This window comes from Biomphalaria glabrata, chromosome 3 (assembly GCF_947242115.1).
Source record: "Biomphalaria glabrata chromosome 3, xgBioGlab47.1, whole genome shotgun sequence".
Lineage (NCBI taxonomy): Eukaryota > Metazoa > Mollusca > Gastropoda > Planorbidae > Biomphalaria > Biomphalaria glabrata.
This window is the reverse complement of record NC_074713.1, coordinates 17,352,143-17,370,703: the sequence shown is the minus strand read 5'-3', so window position 1 is coordinate 17,370,703 and position 18,561 is coordinate 17,352,143. Positions and strand designations below refer to the sequence as shown.

At 34.4% G+C, this 18,561-nt stretch overlaps 1 protein-coding gene across 4 annotated transcripts in view; it reads right to left on the bottom strand.

Annotated features, from left to right (window-relative positions):
* LOC106056932 (baculoviral IAP repeat-containing protein 6-like) overlaps positions 1-18,561 on the bottom strand; it is a 67,893-nt gene that overhangs the window by 4,355 nt on the left and 44,977 nt on the right. For 2 of the 4 annotated variants that reach the window (XM_056023751.1, XM_056023752.1), the window contains exons 42-62: positions 16,225-16,422; positions 15,635-15,905; positions 15,045-15,298; positions 14,618-14,723; positions 14,089-14,331; positions 13,310-13,601; positions 12,934-13,183; positions 12,452-12,645; positions 11,839-11,983; positions 10,899-11,174; positions 7,791-7,928; positions 6,519-6,695; positions 5,652-5,774; positions 5,276-5,343; positions 4,989-5,156; positions 4,287-4,497; positions 3,386-3,600; positions 2,758-2,952; positions 2,086-2,498; positions 1,636-1,766; positions 892-1,211 (exon numbers count right to left, since the gene is read on the bottom strand). In XM_056023751.1, the coding sequence (XP_055879726.1) occupies positions 892-1,211; positions 1,636-1,766; positions 2,086-2,498; positions 2,758-2,952; positions 3,386-3,600; positions 4,287-4,497; positions 4,989-5,156; positions 5,276-5,343; positions 5,652-5,774; positions 6,519-6,695; positions 7,791-7,928; positions 10,899-11,174; positions 11,839-11,983; positions 12,452-12,645; positions 12,934-13,183; positions 13,310-13,601; positions 14,089-14,331; positions 14,618-14,723; positions 15,045-15,298; positions 15,635-15,905; positions 16,225-16,422 (4,388 nt within the window). Of the gene's footprint in view, positions 1-891; positions 1,212-1,635; positions 1,767-2,085; positions 2,499-2,757; positions 2,953-3,385; positions 3,601-4,286; positions 4,498-4,988; positions 5,157-5,275; positions 5,344-5,651; positions 5,775-6,518; positions 6,696-7,790; positions 7,929-9,772; positions 9,950-10,898; positions 11,175-11,838; positions 11,984-12,451; positions 12,646-12,933; positions 13,184-13,309; positions 13,602-14,088; positions 14,332-14,617; positions 14,724-15,044; positions 15,299-15,634; positions 15,906-16,224; positions 16,423-18,561 lie in introns of those variants that run through there. The other 2 variants (XM_056023753.1, XM_056023754.1) reach the window with 2 other exon arrangements.

The window sequence follows — 18,561 nt, the reverse complement described above, 5'->3', positions numbered from 1 at the left end:
AGTAACAAAAAAACTAAAACAAATTAATTCCACTTATCTTATTCATGGCAAACCAGTAACACAGACTAAAAACGCAAAATACCTAGGTGTTATAATAAATGAAAAACTGTCATGGAATCCACATATTGATGAAACTACAAAAAAATCAAACAAAGCATTAGGATTTATTAAAAGAAATTTCTATAAATCAAATAAGAACATAAAACTAAAATGTTATTTAACCTTGGTTAGGCCAATAATAGAATATGCATCCTCTGTTTGGGACCCCTCAACTCAAGAAAACATTAAGAAACTAGAACAGACACAAAATAGAGCAGTGCGATTCATAACAAACGAATATTCACATTTGACTAGAGTAACACCTTTAGTAAAATCACTAAATTTAGAAAGCCTTCAGGACAGAAGGCTCAAAAGTAAAGTAGCAATCATACATAAAACACTGAACCATAATCTTCAAATACAAAAACAAAATTTAATAAAATACTCAGAAAGACACAAAGATAAAGGCACATTCCTCGTCCCATATGCTAGGACAAATTTGTACAAATACTCCTTCTTCCCTAGTGCTATTAGAGCATGGAATGGGTTGCCTGAGCTAGCCAGGAAAACCAGTGACTTGGCAGAATTTAAGTCATTGGTTAATATGCATGACTAAATGCATGACGCGTAGGACGTAATCATCTTCTTTTTTGAAGTAACGTCTGTATTATATAAGATAAGATAAGATACTTCATTGGACCAACCTTCTACATTTATCTGAGCTACTTAAAAACAATTTAACCTAGCTATATTTATAAGATCTACTTCAAAGAGATGAATTAAACTACATTTAACTAATCCTCTGAATTCAAACCATCCAGCATTTCAAAGTCTCCCAGTCTATTTACCTACCTTCATTACATCAAGCCTGTCTTCATCACACCTTACAAACACACTGGAGCTAAAAGCCAAAGGAAGTGATGTGGACAGTGTTACTGCCTCTTGGGCCAATCGCCTGGTTCTGGCTATGTTTGTCACATTGCCCATAGATTTGACATTAGTCTCATAGTGGTGTGGCACATTGAACTTGAGTGTTTTCCCTTCTTCTGTCACCATCTCAAAGGTGTCAAACTGAAGTGCTTTCATCACAGAAATGTATCTGTCTTCCAGAGTTCTCTGTGGCTTGACTATCTGGAATTCTTTCTCTTCAATGTTGGCACTTTCTGATTTGGCTAAAAGTACAAATTAGTTTTAAATTGGGCTGCTAGAAAAAATGTTTATAGGGATTTTCATTTTAGTTAAAACAATTTATAAGTTGATTATATTGAATCCGTCAAGGCAGATAAGCTTTCAGAGTTTGCAGCAGAAATAAATCACTCATATTGGCAACATTAATAAGTTCAGTGCTTTGAGTTTTCAAAAGTTAATTATGTATATATTTTCTTACAAATGTCTGAAGCTTGTAATGAATGTAAATCAGTGTTCAAGTAATAGGTGTACATTTTCTGATTTCTATTTATGTTTGACTGCCTTTTATGTTTAGCAATCACAATTTAATGTTAATCACAAACAAATAAAATTTGCCTAAACATCTACTTTAAAAGTTTGCACTTTGTTTTTAGATAAATCAGAGCTATTGAGGGGAAAAAAAGTTACCAGAATTTTCTTTCAATTTGTGTGTAGCTAAGGCCACCAAAAGTGCTGTTTCCTGTATATCTGGTATGAGTAGGGCCAAACCTTCACTTTCTTCATCCTCCATTTTGTTGCCTGATTTACCTTTGTTAGATCTAGCAATGAAAAAGCCAGCAATGAAGTACCAGTCTTTGAACAAAGACATCACTACATTATTGTTAAGGCTACAAATGACTGTTAAGATTAATGATTACATTTACATACTAAAGTCTTGAGTACACAAAAGTCACTTTTGTTTACGGTGCATTTGAAAACATTATTTTGTGCATGAATAGAGACAGACACTCCCTGTGGTTTGTTCATCAATAAGATAAGAAGATAAAATAACACAATCCACTCAGATATTTACCTTACAACAAATTAATATTATTTTGTGTTAGATACTAAGCTAACTACAAATGTACAGTTACTTACTTCAACCTACTGGCGTATGTGTCCACACACCCTTTCATTTTCTCCAGCAACACTTCTATAGAGGCATGAGTTTCACCAGTACCACCACCATTTTTCTGACCATCTTCCTCCATGGGCAGCAAAATGGGAACCAGGCTAGGGTTTACTGTCATGCCCCTCAGCAGCTGCAGGAGAGATCTGTACAGAGGCACATGTCGCGCCATGTCTAGGACTGAGTCGTTGCGCAAGTAAGAGGAAAGAGCTGGAACCAGGCAGGACTGAGACAAAAGCTCTGCTAAGGATTCTGGGATGAGATTCTGGTGGCTTTCTTCTTCTGCAGGGGCCAGTGTTAGTGGTGAGTCTGAGTCTTGATGCAATGAAGGTGTCAGTTTCATGGTCAAGCTATTATTAGGGTTCATGTAACTTGCCAACACCTTCACAAAAAACAAAGTCAGCCCAAGTTTACAAAAAGATACCATCATCACATGAATAATACATTATATATTATTTTACTTTTTTCATTTTATTGTTAAAAAAAGAAATATTGCCTTAAACTCTTCCCCTCTTTTCAATTCTTATCATTTTCAACCCATTATGAAAACCGAGGTCCTAATTAACGTCTAAAAAATGATTGACAACATATGGCAACATACAAAGACAATATAAAGGTTAGAAAAAGTGGTAATTCTTTACCTGGAGTAGACAAGCTACATGCTCCTCCTCTCCCTTCTGCCGTAACAAGGCCTGTTCAGCATCCCAGCTAGAGGTAGTAGAACCTGTACCAAACCCTGTCCCTTTAGCCCAGTAGTGCTGCTGAGTTTTCTCCTCTGGTTGACTAAGTGATGCCATGGCTGAGGAGGACTGCATGGCTGAGAGAATCAACTGTGTCTGGACAATACAAGCCAAAAAGCCTTTAATTTACGAGCAAATCAAAGCCTTGTTTTGTTTTTTTACAACTAGCCTAATAGGAAGCATTTCATTAAGGAGAAGATAGATGCATTGAAAGACAAACTATTCTAGCCACACAATTTTAATTCAAATTACAGAACAAATACTTACAAATAAGTTAAGTTCCATGCTCATTGGCATTACATGATTTAAAAAGAACAACAACAACAAAACTGTCAATGTTTAGCCTTATCTACATTCTGCCCCAATGACAAATGATACTTTAGTTCCCAATCCTTGATCACATCTTTGCATGTGGTTAAACAGTCTAACCCACTAATGTCAGCTTAAGAAACTTCTCTTATAATCACTCTATTCATAAATAATACCAGAATATTGTTTTTGTTTATCAACCTATGCAGCTGGTGATTACCTCATGTTGAAAACTTGTAAGTGGAGATCTTGGTTTGTGATGGCTTAGGGTAGCCAGGCAGGCCAGGACAAGGTGAATAACTCCTATATCAAGTGCCATACGACGCAACAAAACCCCATCATCTGTAGTCAGGGGTGATGAGTCAAACAGTGATTGCAGTATTAAGAAAGGCATTGTAGGCAAGGAGCTGGCAATATTTGAACTCAAGATCTGATCTGGGGAATCAAAGACAGATGGATATGAAAAATGCAATATGACAGGACAAAGTGCTGGTTCAATACATTTAGAAGAGAAAAAAATGTTTGTAGGCTTTATGACAGGTTAAGTAATGTTGACCTCATTCTGTGGCTGACAGTTGCAAAAGTTGTTGTTTTTTTTTAGCTAACTGAAATCAGTAGCGCATCCATTTAATTTTACAGGTGTTGATATATATATAATCCAAAATATTTTTTAAAACAATATACATGAAATTTGTTTCAAAAAATGAAATTTAAAAAATTGTTAACAGTAATTAAAGACAACAAAGTCATTAAGTCACATATTTAATGATGGCTCACAAAACAATAAGTTTTAAAACAATTCAATGGCTGTGTAAAGCTAAAATTGGGAATGAAAGAAATCTACTTCTTAACAGAAACACACAGATAAGATTTAAGAGGAAATCCACTGAGCAAAGTTTAACATTTGGCAAAAAGCAAATTTTGTATTTGGAATGAATACATAATACATAAGTCTAATTTGTGAGTTTAACTAGTCTAAAATTCAAAATCTAAAATTAAATTTATTAATTTGATTATTTTACAGAGAGATAATTATAAACAAAGGAGTTTTCTCCCCTTAATTTTGCCAACTTCCATGCCACTTCATGAGCCATCATTGCTAATTTAATATTCATAATTACTTCCGTCTCCATCATCTGTGACACCAAGAACCAGCCTAAGTAACATTTGAGCCACTCTCCTCTCTCTCAGAAGCACTTCAGCATAGCCAGGGAGCCTCAAGAACAAACCAAAAGCAATTAGGGAGTGCGGAGGAATAGAGGGTGCAGAGCCAACCCCGGAGTGCTTGCTAGGTTTGGATGTGTGGGGTGGTGTAATGGGCTCCAGATAAGGCTGCAAGTATAGAAAGAGATAAATTAAAATAAGTAATTCATTTCAGTTTGAAAATGTTTTTTTTATTAATAAAGGATGATTCCAAAGTAAACAAATGTGCTCTAAGTAAAAGCATAATGTCCTTTAAAATAAGCAAACGACTCAATGTCTTTAGTAACTAATTTATCTAATTAGAGGAATAGGGACAATTATTATTGCAATGGAACACTGCAAGACAAATGAAAAAGAATAAAAACTACTCATGAACAAGAACATAATTTTTTTTTTCATTGCATACTGATATAAAAATGTGCTATGTATGCAAGACAATGGCATGATAATAATGTCTTTGTGATTAGCTCCAATGCTGCTTGAGAGTGAAAAGGAAAGTTAACAAGCAGCAAGTATAACATTGAAATAAGTTTTTATTAGTATTTCCATTTTAAATTTTACTGCCTTGTACTTATGATATATGTAAATGTATAGGAAAAAAGTAAAAATACTATCCTTACATCATAGAGCTCATCAGATGACTCCACAGTCACCCAGTCATGACCTATTTCAGCAACATTGTTGTTGTCAGTCACCACCTCTACATTGCTGCTCTGTCTAGTGATCTCGGGAAACAGCAGAGGCAAGTGTTGTGCTAGCAGAGCCAGGCCACCAACATTAGCAAATACCTGAAATAATACAAATTACATGAGCCAGGCCAGCCACAGAACAGATAGAATCTTTCACAGAGTATTTTTTTTTTTATTTGATTTTATTATTCATATTATCAGTTAGAGAAACAAAATACCTTGAGAGCAGATGGGAAACATGGTGACATCATCAAAGCTTCATCTGATGTCAACTCTTCCATCGTTTCTGTAGAATAAAAAGGGTTTAAAAATAATACAATGAGGTTCCTTATACTTCATTCAAGCTACTAGTCTAAAAAAACAGGAAAAAAACATTTAAAAAGTAAATGCAAGCCTATAAGTGCAGAACTAGCAAAGAAAGGGTTGTCTCATAATATTACAGTGATATTATTTCACATTAATCAAGTTTAAGGAGCTTTATAAATCTGCTAAGGCAGATGACAGCTCATATGTTTGGAGCATTTCTTATATTTAGTTAAGGCCTTTCAGGCAAGATTTTACAAAACAAGCTACATTTCAAGAATTTATTTCTACCTTTTGAAGTTCTTCTAACAATATGAATAACAAACTGCAGGGCCAGATCTGAGGGCAGTAAGGCATACTCTGACAAAGTTTGTAAAAGCTGGGACAGCGTCAACATATGTGGCAAATCTTTACCTGCAAAAACAATTTCATAAGAAATGTTTTCATTTAAAATTTAGTTTATAACTAATAAAACAATTACAAAATGAATAGGTCTTAGAACAATATTTAACCCAAATGTCACAGACAAGACCTAATTTAAGTGTCTTGTCCAAAGTTTGTTGAATTCCCACCTGAAAATACAATGAGGGGACATAAATCCCACAGATAGTGAGTTTCCACAAAGTCTAACAAGAATGAACAATGGACCAGCAAAAAATGTAAATTTCTAACCTCTTCAGTTGAGAACTGTACCCCAACTCCTCGCTTCAATCAGCCGGTAGACAAATGTAGGGTAATATTTTTAACCCTGTGCTTGTTATTGCCAGAAGTGGAGAAGGAACTACTGAAAGTGTGACAACTCTCTTATCATAGCAAACGCCCATTCTTATGAGATGAGCCATAGTAGTCTTATGACTAAAGGGGACCAATTGTTTTTATAACACATTCCCCCTACAACATGTACCTCTTTTATGCATGAATAGAGAAGAGAGACACAATGGTTTGTGCATCATGAAACATTGAAATGATCACTTATCTCTGTCCATTTTATTCTTCTACTACTGATTAGATTGAAATAAATATTGTGTTGATAAAAGTGAAGATCCCTTATATCCTTAACACTGACCAACCAGATTCTTTTTAGTTAAAGACCAATAATCATTGCCTAAACTGGTCACAGAAACACCAATGATTTTACATTTCATTCTCAATTTTTACCTGGCAGTGCTATATGCCTGAGTCTTGCTCTGTGGAGAGCTTGTGGTAGTCTCAAGTTACCAACATGCTCTAAGAAAGTTTCAGGACCATTTCCATGTCTTCCTCTTCTGGTGGGTGGTCTGGGTGGGAGTGCACCTTTAGGAACTGGGCTTTTGTCTCTCTTTTCTTTAGTGATGGCTGAGAGTGAACATAAACAAGTGAGATTAACCAAAGTAGAGCTAAGAATGGTTTACACACACCCATAAAAAAAGATTAAAAGCTCAAATTAGTAAGTAAACATTTTTTTACTCATGGTTAGTAAATTCTAATTTACTAAATTTATATAATGTATTTTATTTTACTAAATTAGTAGCTTCAAAATTAATTAACATATTTTAAAATTACTAAAAGAGCTCAGAAATGTAAACATTAGGACACAATCAGTATAAAATAAGGAAAACAAAAAGTAAACAATTTCAGTCTGGTGATAAAAGTCTTTTTAAAACACCATCAATTCACAAATCCACAATTTTATTTTGTCCCGACTGAAATTCTAAGGCTCACAAGAGGAGTTGATCTACAAATTACAATGGGGATAGGTTTTTTGTTTACTAAGCAAAAACATGTAATACAAACTGGTGCATATAGAATGATTTATGTATAAATAGCATTTTAGTATTAGTATATGAATTGGCAGCATGAAATGAATTGAGCCTTGTTAATAGCATGAGGATTCTTGAGTGTTCTGTAAAATGTAAGTTTTGAAAAGAAATGCACTATGAAGACTATATATTAAAGAATATATAGTCAAAATACCATGAGCAGAATTTATTTTTTTTTTATTTTTTAACCTAATCTCTTTTTCTTAGTGCTTAACGGAGACTGTAAAAAATTGGCCTACATTCTGACTGGCTGGCTATGTAGAGAGAACATGAGAAACCAAAGTGATAGAATAAATTCCATCTTCCCTTCCCTTTCCACTAAACCTTAATATTTGAATTGTTTCATCATTTGGTAGACACTCTATAGAGCAGGTCTATATCTAGATTTAGATTTATACATCACAGACTTCTTTCTATACACATTTAGAAGTTTTCAACTTCATAAAAATAAAAAGACATCACCAGTCAAATGTAGTTAGAAATAGCCAATTGTTTTTCAAAGCCAATTTAATATTAAGAGGTTTCACTCAATAAATATGTTTGTAACAAACTGTAGTGTGATAGTTAATATATTTCCTCATGCTATTTCCCAATGCCCACATGATGACCACTCCTTGAGGTGAGGGCTCACCAGCAGACTGGCTGAAAAACTCCATAACTTCCACATCAATCTCACCCAGTATATGTTTTTTGGTGATACCACGCTCATCACCTCTTACTCTCCTTTCATCTTTCATCTCAGGCAAGTAGGTGGCTAGAGGTAAGGTATCTGTAAACAAAACAAAGTAGGTGGCTAGAGGTAAGGTATCTATAAGCAAAACAAAGTAAGTAGGTGGCTAGAGGTAAGGTATCTGTAAACAAAACAAAGTAGGTGGCTAAAGGTAAGGTATCTGTAAACAAAACAAAGTAAGTAGGTGGCTAGAGGTAAGGTATCTGTAAACAAAACAAAGTGGGTGGCTAAAGGTAAGGTATCTGTAAGTAAACAAAGTAAGCAAGTGGCTAGAGGTAAGGTATCTGTAAACAAAACAAAGTAGGTGACTAGAGGTAAGGTATCTGTAAACAAAACAAAGTAAGTAGGTGGCTAGAGGTAAGGTATCTGTAAACAAAACAAAGTAGGTGGCTAGAGGTACCTGTAAACAAAACAAAGTAAGTAGGTGGCTAGAGGTAAGGTATCTGTAAACAAAACAAAGTAAGTAGGTGGCTAGAGGTAAGGTATCTGTAAACAAACAAAGTAGGTGGCTAGAGGTAAGGTATCTGTAAACAAAACAAAGTAAGTAGGTTACTAGAGGTAAGGTATCTGTAAACAAAACAAAGTAAGTAGGTTACTAGAGGTAAGGTATCTGTAAACAAAACAAAGTAGGTGGCTAGAGGTAAGGTATCTGTAAACAAAACAAAGTAGGTGGCTAGAGGTAAGATATCTGTAAACAAAACAAAGTAGGTGGCTAGAGGTAAGGTATCTATAAGCAAAACAAAGTAGGTGGCTAGAGGTAAGGTATCTGTAAACAAAACAAAGTAGGTGGCTAGAGGTAAGGTATCTGTAAACAAAACAAAGTAGGTGGCTAGAGGTAAGGTATCTGTAAACAAAACAAAGCAAGTGGCTAGAGGTAAGGTATCTGTAAACAAAACAAAGTAAGTAGGTGGCTAGAGGTAAGGTATCTGTAAACAAAACAAAGTAGGTGGGTAGAGGTAAGGTATCTGTAAACAAAACAAAGCAAGTGGCTAGAGGTAAGGTATCTGTAAACAAAACAAAGTAAGCAAGTGGCTAGAGGTAAGGTATCTGTAAACAAAACAAAGTAAGCAAGTGGCTAGAGGTAAGGTATCTGTAAACAAAACAAAGTAGGTGGCTAGAGGTAAGATATCTGTAAACAAAACAAAGTAAGCAAGTGGCTAGAGGTAAGGTATCTGTAAACAAAACAAAGTAGGTGACTAGAGGTAAGGTATCTGTAAACAAAACAAAGTAAGTAGGTGGCTAGAGGTAAGGTATCTGTAAACAAAACAAAGTAGGTGGCTAGAGGTACCTGTAAACAAAACAAAGTAAGTAGGTGGCTAGAGGTAAGGTATCTGTAAACAAAACAAAGTAAGTAGGTGGCTAGAGGTAAGGTATCTGTAAACAAACAAAGTAGGTGGCTAGAGGTAAGGTATCTGTAAACAAAACAAAGTAAGTAGGTTACTAGAGGTAAGGTATCTGTAAACAAAACAAAGTAAGTAGGTTACTAGAGGTAAGGTATCTGTAAACAAAACAAAGTAGGTGGCTAGAGGTAAGGTATCTGTAAACAAAACAAAGTAGGTGGCTAGAGGTAAGGTATCTGTAAACAAAACAAAGTAGGTGGCTAGAGGTAAGGTATCTATAAGCAAAACAAAGTAGGTGGCTAGAGGTAAGGTATCTGTAAACAAAACAAAGTAGGTGGCTAGAGGTAAGGTATCTGTAAACAAAACAAAGTAGGTGGCTAGAGGTAAGGTATCTGTAAACAAAACAAAGCAAGTGGCTAGAGGTAAGGTATCTGTAAACAAAACAAAGTAAGTAGGTGGCTAGAGGTAAGGTATCTGTAAACAAAACAAAGTAGGTGGGTAGAGGTAAGGTATCTGTAAACAAAACAAAGCAAGTGGCTAGAGGTAAGGTATCTGTAAACAAAACAAAGTAAGCAAGTGGCTAGAGGTAAGGTATCTGTAAACAAAACAAAGTAAGCAAGTGGCTAGAGGTAAGGTATCTGTAAACAAAACAAAGTAGGTGGCTAGAGGTAAGATATCTGTAAACAAAACAAAGTAAGCAAGTGGCTAGAGGTAAGGTATCTGTAAACAAAACAAAGTAAGTAGGTGGCTAGAGGTAAGATAAACAAAACATCTCCAGCAGTCAGAATTATTTACACTGGTTGCAATGTAATTGAATTCAATAGATGTAAAATTTTAGTTGTGGGGGGAATGAAACAGTTAATCTATTCACTTAGGTTTTCGATTTTTTACATGTGCTGAGCATTATTAATGTTGAAAGACACCAATTAAATAACTATAGCTAGCTGTTTTTAAGTCACATTCAGTCAAGTTACTTGTGCTGAGCAATATTTTATCAATGTTGAAAGATAGTTACATAACTATGTCTTGCTGCATTTAAGTCACATTACGTTACATGTGCTGAACCAGATATTATCAATGTTGAAAGATATCAGTTACTTAAATATATATTTCTGCTTTAATTCACATTAAGTTACATGTGCTGAACCAGATATTAACAATGTTGAAAGATATCAGTTACTTAAATATATATTTCTGCTTTAAGTCACATTAAGTTACATGTGCTGAACCAGATATTATCAATGTTGAAAGATATCAGTTACTTAAATATATATTTCTGCTTTAAGTCACATTAAGTTACATGTGCTGAACCAGATATTATCAATGTTGAAAGATAGTTACATAACTATGTCAATCTGCTTTAAGTCACATTAAGTTACATGTGCTGAATCAGATATTATCAATGTTGAAAGATATAAGTTACATAACTGTATCTTTCTGCTTTGAGTCACATTAAGTTAAATGTGCTGAACCAGATATTATCAATGTTGAAAGATAGTTACATAACTATCTCAATCTGCTTTAAGTCACATTAAGTTACATGTGCTGAATCAGATATTATGTTGAAAGATATCAGTTACATAATTATGTCTTGCTACTTTGCAGTAAGATTTTTAAATGATTGTAGGAGAAGAAATATTAATATTGCTTTCAACACAAAACAACTCACCTACAACTTTGGCAATGACATCAGCACATTTGCTATTCAGATTGATTGTGAAATACTGACAACTGCGGCCACTCCCATAACGAGGATGAACTATTTGTCCACTGCAACTGCCTAATGGAAAGCTGTTTTTGGTGTCATTCGTTTGAGGCATAGCATCCTCTGTATTAACACTGCTACTGGAGTTTCGAATGGACACTGCAATTTTTTCATCCTCAAGTAAAACTTGCAGCAATAATCTTCTCATGAACCCAGAGAGAGGCATTGCACTCAGTAATTCTAAAATGCAATTAGTAGAGCAATGTGAACAGTTTAATCCTTTTTTTAGCTTTTCAATAAATATAAAACTAAAATATGTGTAAATTTTATTTATGGTTTACACACAATGATTTTAAACCAAACTTCAGTGAAAATAAACTTGAACAATCATCTAAGAACAATATTAAGAAAGTTTTCAGCTAATGGATATTTTGAATTAAATGACTTTAAAAAAATTTCCTTGTATCAACAGGAAGTATTCAGTTTTTCTCACCACTTCTAATCTCTTAACTAATGAAACAATGGGTAAAAAGATTGTGACAAGACAAAAATGAATGAAAGGAAAATAATTTTTCTTATGTTAACAACTTTTGAGACCATATGTAAAAAAATCTAATTTAATTAGAAGCTAAAATTATTTTTAAAAATCTAATTTAATTTATGGCTAACATTATTAAAAAAATTTTTAATAAATGAAATTTAAATAAAAGCTAATATTACAAAAAGGATTTTTATAGAATAAAATTTAAATGAAGCTATTATTATTTAAAGAATTAAACAAAAATCAAATTTAAATAAAAGCTCATATTTTTCAATATTCTTTAACATTGAATTTAAATAAAAGTCTAATATATTTTTTTTTATTTGTTTAATAAGCATTTCAATATGTAAACTTAGAAGTTACCTGTTTTACTAGTTCCTTGATCCTTAATGATATCACAGAGAACTTTAGCAAACAAAAGTTGATTTTCAGGGTGAAAAGAAATCACAGCTGAGAACAAATGAATGGTTCTGTTCTCTAGCTCAGATCTCTCTTCAGCTGTAAGTAACTAAGGACACAAGGTGATGGCAATTGAGTACATAAATACTGAGACTTTAGAAAAACAAACTAAAATGTCATCCTATTGATACAACCTAGTATAAGGTAGTGAAAGTTGGGAGACTATTCCATTGAATGTTTTAATTAAGCATAGAATTCATAGCATTAGAGCTACTCTACAGGGAGACTCAGCTAATAAACTCTGGGACAGAACAAGTATTTAAAAATAGAATGCAATGCTATAACTATAGAAAATTGGATAAATAAATAGATTTCAATTATTTTATTTTTATTCTAAAAGTTGAATTACATTTAATGAATCAGCTTTGTCTTTTAGACAAAACTTTTTGTTTTATCCTTCAAGCATAGTAAAACTGTAAAATTGATATCATTTCTGTGGGACATAATAGATTAACAATAGTCAATCTTAAACATTCAAAAGTCAAAATTCATGTCAGTCAATATTTAAAATGCTCACCCCATTCCTGTCTTGACTAGATGAAGATAAAATGACTGAATGCTGATACTGATTTCCACACAACAAAGACAGAAGAAGTGACCAGAATGCTTTGCCTTCAGAGTGACCCAGCCAGTCCTTCAATTCTGTCTCAGTGCTGATTTCCGTGAAGAATTTCAAAATGGAAGAAATCAAAGATGCTGAAATAGGTGACTCTGAAAACAAAAAAATTAGTTCTTGTTCTTTAATGTGGATTTTGTATTTTAACATTGAAAAACAAACTTATAAAAACAAACCAATTTGTCAAAATCTTGGTTACTATACAATATCTTTGCATTTTTTAAAAAATACATTATGAGAATAATTTACAAGACTTAAAGTCAAATCAAAATGTGACCTCAACAAATTTATACTGTTAACATTGGAGTAGATACAATTCAACATAAAATTAAATATTTACATTAAATATTTTATTGGCATTAATTTCCAAAAGATTTGTTTACCTAGAATACCAGCATCCAAGAAATCTCTTGACCCAGTACAAACTTCAGAATCCATGAGATTTCCTGCTGCAGCAGTGTCCAACAAGAGCATCTGTTGGTTGCAGAATTCACATACAGCCTGAGCAAGCATGGCTGGGAGACCACTACTCATCAACTGTCTAGTAGCCATAGGTGATTTGCACACAGAGGCTAACAACATCAGTTTATTATCATCCAAATTCATAATATTCAGACTCTCCAAGCGACAAGCCTAGAAAACAAATGCTTCATTAATTCTAACACTAGTTCAAGTATAGGTTATAGAAAAAGATTTTGCAAGCAAATGAAACACAAGTGATATTTGTTATTCTACAATTTTTTCCATAAAAGCCCATACCTCTTTTGAGTCATCAGTCATACCAACAGTACTGTAAGACGCCCCTGGCGCAGCAGGTCTTCTAGTGGCCTCTTTAGAGTCATCAGTCATTCTGCTATCATTGCTTTCCACTGCAACAATCTCTTCAGTGGATGGAGCAATGATGTTGGATCCATCTGCAGCCACAATACCAATCCATTCTTGTATACACTTGAAACCAGTGGAAGAGATGTGGCAAGCAGAACACAGCACATTATTTACAGCTTTCCTGAGATTGCACTCTGGTAGATTTCTTGACCAATTATACATTGATCTGAAATGTGTGCAAGCAAATATTGAATAATAAAGCTTTAAAGCTTTGAACTTTTAAGCAAATCTTAGACAAAACAACTTTCAAAATTGTAAAAAGAGAATGTAAAACTAATTGGAAAAGACATCACTGAAGGCACACAAAATTTAGGTAAAGAGAAAATGATGCTTAAAAAAAGAAAAAGATGCTAAAAACTTATTATTATTTATGACCGAGAGGCAAAAAGAGTCTTAACTTTTAAGGCCACAGACAAAAAAACATTGTCCTATTAACAACAAAAAAATTTCCCTCTGAAGCAATGCTCTCTAGACACCAATAAAATTAAATGTTTAATCAGCAATATGTGTAGATTACAACAAGCAAAAAATATGAGAATCAGATTTTTTTATGGTATTTTATATTTCTTTTTAATACACTAATAAGTTAACTAAAGGAAGTTTTAATATATCAGTTGTATTTGAAAAGAAATTTCTCCAACATAATAAGATACCTGATGAAAGACTCGGTTATTAGTTCTGTGAGTTCATAATTGACAGGACACTCCACACTATGCCATAAAATGGCAGCCACACACTGAACATGCTCAGGTGATGGGGAGGTCAACATATCATAGGACATGTTGCCCATTCGTTGACCAAATGATGTGCCTGATCCAGAAGGGCCACTGTAAATGTTTACCCGTGTTAATGATGCTTTGGAACAGTCCTCTAGCCACTTTAACAATGCTTTAACCCTAAGATAATAGTTAAAAAAAAAAGAAACAATGGATTAAGTAATACTTTAACGAAATTAAAAAAAAATTTATTAAAAAAAACATTAGACAATCATCCTAATAAAGCCAGATGTGTATATTTTTTCTTATAAAGGATTAACTGAAGGCTTAAAAAGATAAATCATTAAACATAAATGTAGATAATCGATGTTTCAAAGCACAGCTCTTTTAAAAAATGTAGAGTTACCCTTCTTTGCATTTAACATTATTTTTTTCAAAAGAATGTACAATTACTTTCAATGTTTACCTGCAGCAAGTTTTTTCATCTTGAACTGTACCCAATCTATACAGAATCTCTACAGTGTAAGGACTGGCTGCTCCATGGACTTTACCAAGGTAACTGTGAGGTGAAGCTAAATAAAAAGAGAAACTCATTAGATCTGAATGCTCAAAACATTAAGTGATTTTATGAATAATTTACATAATCCATTAAGATGCTATTAAATAAGGCTTTTCTTTGAGTCTGAAGATTAATTAAGAGTACAGTATTTCATGTGGCTACATAGTCCCAGCTGTGACCTATATATTTTGCCAAACCAGCGCAGTAATAACTGTGGTCCGGCGATGATATATTTAGGTTCTATTTAAAGTGGATTTTCTTTTTTTTTATTATAAATACCTTAAAATAATTTTACAATTTTATTCTGTTTTTATTTCATTCAAACTGATGTTACCTTGTTCACTATCCCTGGAAGGCTGCCTGAGGATGTGGTCAAACAAGGCCAAACCAATCTCACTGTTACAAAGACCCAGTTTTATCAAAATGGTCTCTATTTTCATAGCATGGATTCCTATGAATGGGTGAACTAACAGAGATGTGCAGGTGGCAAGGAGGCTGGGTGTGCTGGCTGCAAGGTGTGCTACGTTGGTCTGCATGTCTTCAGCTGAGTTCACCAAACAATGATGGAGAATGCGCATCCAACCCAGGCTGTCAAAACAAGGAGAGGGCAAACATTAACACACAAAATTACTAAATAGATCTAATCCTTGAGGCTTTAAATATTCTTTTATTTTTATTATATCCTGCAAGGATGAGTTAGCATAGCGACAACGTGAAATACTATTTGAACACACTACTTTAATAAAGCCATTAAAAAATGGAAGAAAAAGTGTTTGTGTAAGCTGATTTATATAAGTCAATGACATTCAACTGCCACTATTACACTTCCAAAAGTTAACTATATTTACAAATACAAAATTATGCTTTAAATGACACAAGAAAAATAATTAATAAATATATCAAAAGTTGTGACATTTTTTTTACCTAGATCTTGAAAAGCCATCCTCACTAAGAAAAGAGAAAAGATTTTCTGTGGTTTCAGCAAAAGTTGTCAGTCCCCAAAGGGAAATCTTCTGAAGCCCAATGGTCATGGAGTCCCAAGGTCGGTGAAGGATGAGTGTTACAGAAGTGACCACCTCTGGCTTTTGGAGCTGGAGACGTATCAGTGTGAGACTGGATGACATGAGCGGGGGAGAGGCTGGTGACACAATGTTGCCATCATGAGACAACTCCAGGCTAACATGGGATGGGCAAGCTGATGAAGATTGAACAAAAATATAAGAATCATTCAAATAAAACAATTATAAGCAGAATAACTAAAAATATTTTCTAAAATCCTTTTTAAAAAAAAACAAAGATTATACAAGAGGAAGGACTGCACTTTGACAGCCATAACTATAAATACTATAAAATGTATTTCCCCTTTTCAATATCAAACAAACATTAATTAATTATCCACTAAATAATTAATTTATAGTTTTTTTAAATTGATTTCTGTTTTGTTAGGGACGTTGAATAATTGTGCAAAGTGAGTTGATAAGCATAATAATATAACACTCTTTCTATACACTCACTAGCTATTGCTGCTCCATGTGGTCGTATGTAGACATATTTTAAGAGAACAGCAAATGGTAGATGTATTGTCAGCTCAACTGATGGTTCCTCTGAGTAAAAATGATACGACCAAGTGGCTGATCTGGCTCTTCTGTTGGCTACATTCTGAATTAATCCATCTGCAGGACTAGCAGTTGGGCTACTGCATGTAATTGTGCCTAAATACAGAATACAATCAATTAGATGATGGTGCCTAAATAAAAAAATATAATAACTTAGATGATCGTGCCTAAATACCAATTAACCTAAAACAACAAAAGTTAAGTTTTTTAAAAGACGATTCCTCCTTTATGAAGCTGAAGACATTTTGTAAGATGATTACTTTGTTCTTAACATCTAATGAATGAGAGAGATAACTTTGTTCTTAACATCTAATGAATGAGAAAATCATTCTGGTTAGACAAATGTATTAATCTACTCAGTTTATAAAATTCTTATGATAGTGTTATGAAAATTGTATTCTGTATCGGTTATTGTTCTTATGTTTACATGTGCTTGTAACTCGTCCAACAGCATTCGAAAACGTCTACTTGAAAAGACTGTTTTGAGTTTAAAGGACGCCTTCGAGGAGGCTCGCTTACTAGAACATGCTTATCAGCACTCATTACAGTATGAATCATCACAGCCGGAAACTAATTGCGTGGCAACTACTCCCACCAATTCTTCGGCCTCACCCTTGCCAAATGTAACGATTCCTCAAAATGCATTAGCTAGCAAGTGCTACTTTTGCGGCAGGGTTAAACATCCCCGCTCTCAATGCCCTGCAAGGGAAGCCACATGCAACCAGTGCTCCAAAAATGGCCATTTTCAGAAAGTTTGCAAATCTAGGGCTTTAACAGTTTCAGCTATCACTACTGTACAGCCTATGAATCTAAACAAGACTTTCTCTACTAGACAATTTATGCTCTGACGTAATTCTTGGACTTGACTTTATAAGTTTGCACCAAAACTTGTTTATTCCTTTCGATGGTCAGAAACCATCGTTGTGCCTGAATACTCTCCAGCCAGCGAAGGTAGAAGCTCCTAGCCTATTTAGTAATCTGTCACCAAACTGTACCCCAGTGGCTACAAGGTCTCGCAGATACTCAATTCCAGATAGGAAGTTTATAGAGAAGGAAATTCAACAACTAATAAAGGATGAAATTATTGAACCATCTAAATCTCCCTGGCGTGCACAAGTCCTAGTCACAACAAATGACAGACATAAGAAAAGAATGGTTATAGACTACAGCCAAACCATAAACCGGTTCACTCAACTAGACGCCTACCCTATGCCCAGAATCGATGAACTAGCAGAAATGTTTTCCCAGTACTCTGTATAAAGCACTTTAGACCTGAAAAGTGCATACCATCAGATTCCTATAAAAGAAGAGGAAAGGCCGTTCACAGTCTTCGAAGCATGTGGGAAACTGTATCAATTCCGTCTGATTCCGTTTGGCGTTACGAATGGAGTCGCCTGTTTTCAGCGTACGATTCACAAAATCATTGAAGACGAACGACTCACTGACACTTTTGCTTATGTGGACAATGTGACCATCTGCGGTATGGACTCTGAATCACACGACCGAAACCTACAGCGATTTCTTGATAGTGCTCAAAAGTATGGAATCACATTTAATGAAACAAAAAGTGAAATTAGCACTGCTAAAGTGAGACTGTTAGGATACGAGATTTCCAGAGGACAACTTAGGCCGGATCCTGAGAGATTTCGCGCTCTAAGGGAATTACCCGTACCAGTGAACATGCGTGAACAGAAATGAGTAGTGGGTCTTCTGGCTTACTACTCACAGTGGATACCTAACTTTTCAAAAAAAATTAGCCTGTTAATAAGAAATCAACAATTTCCTGTCTCCGAAGAAGTCAAAAGAACATTTGAAAGTTTGAAAAATGAGCTTGAAAAAGCTGCCGTATATACTATTGATCCGAATCGCCCTTTAACCGTTGAGACGGATGCTTCAGATATAGCCATTGCAGCTACCCTAAACCAAGATGGCCGGCCTGTTGCTTTCTTCTCTCGCTCATTAACAAAAAGTGAAAGAAAACATTCTGCAGTTGAGAAAGAAGCATATGCCATTGTGGTGTCGTTGAGGAAATGGAAACATTTCTTAGTTAGTAAAGCGTTCACACTTGTTACGGATCAGCGATCTGTCTCTTTCATGTATAACAGGTCAAACAAAGGAAAAATTAAAAATGAAAAAATCCAGAGGTGGAAACTAGAACTCTCGTGTTTCCACTATGACGTCATCTATCGCCCTGGCAAGCAGAACACTGTAGCTGATACATTTACCAGAAACTAT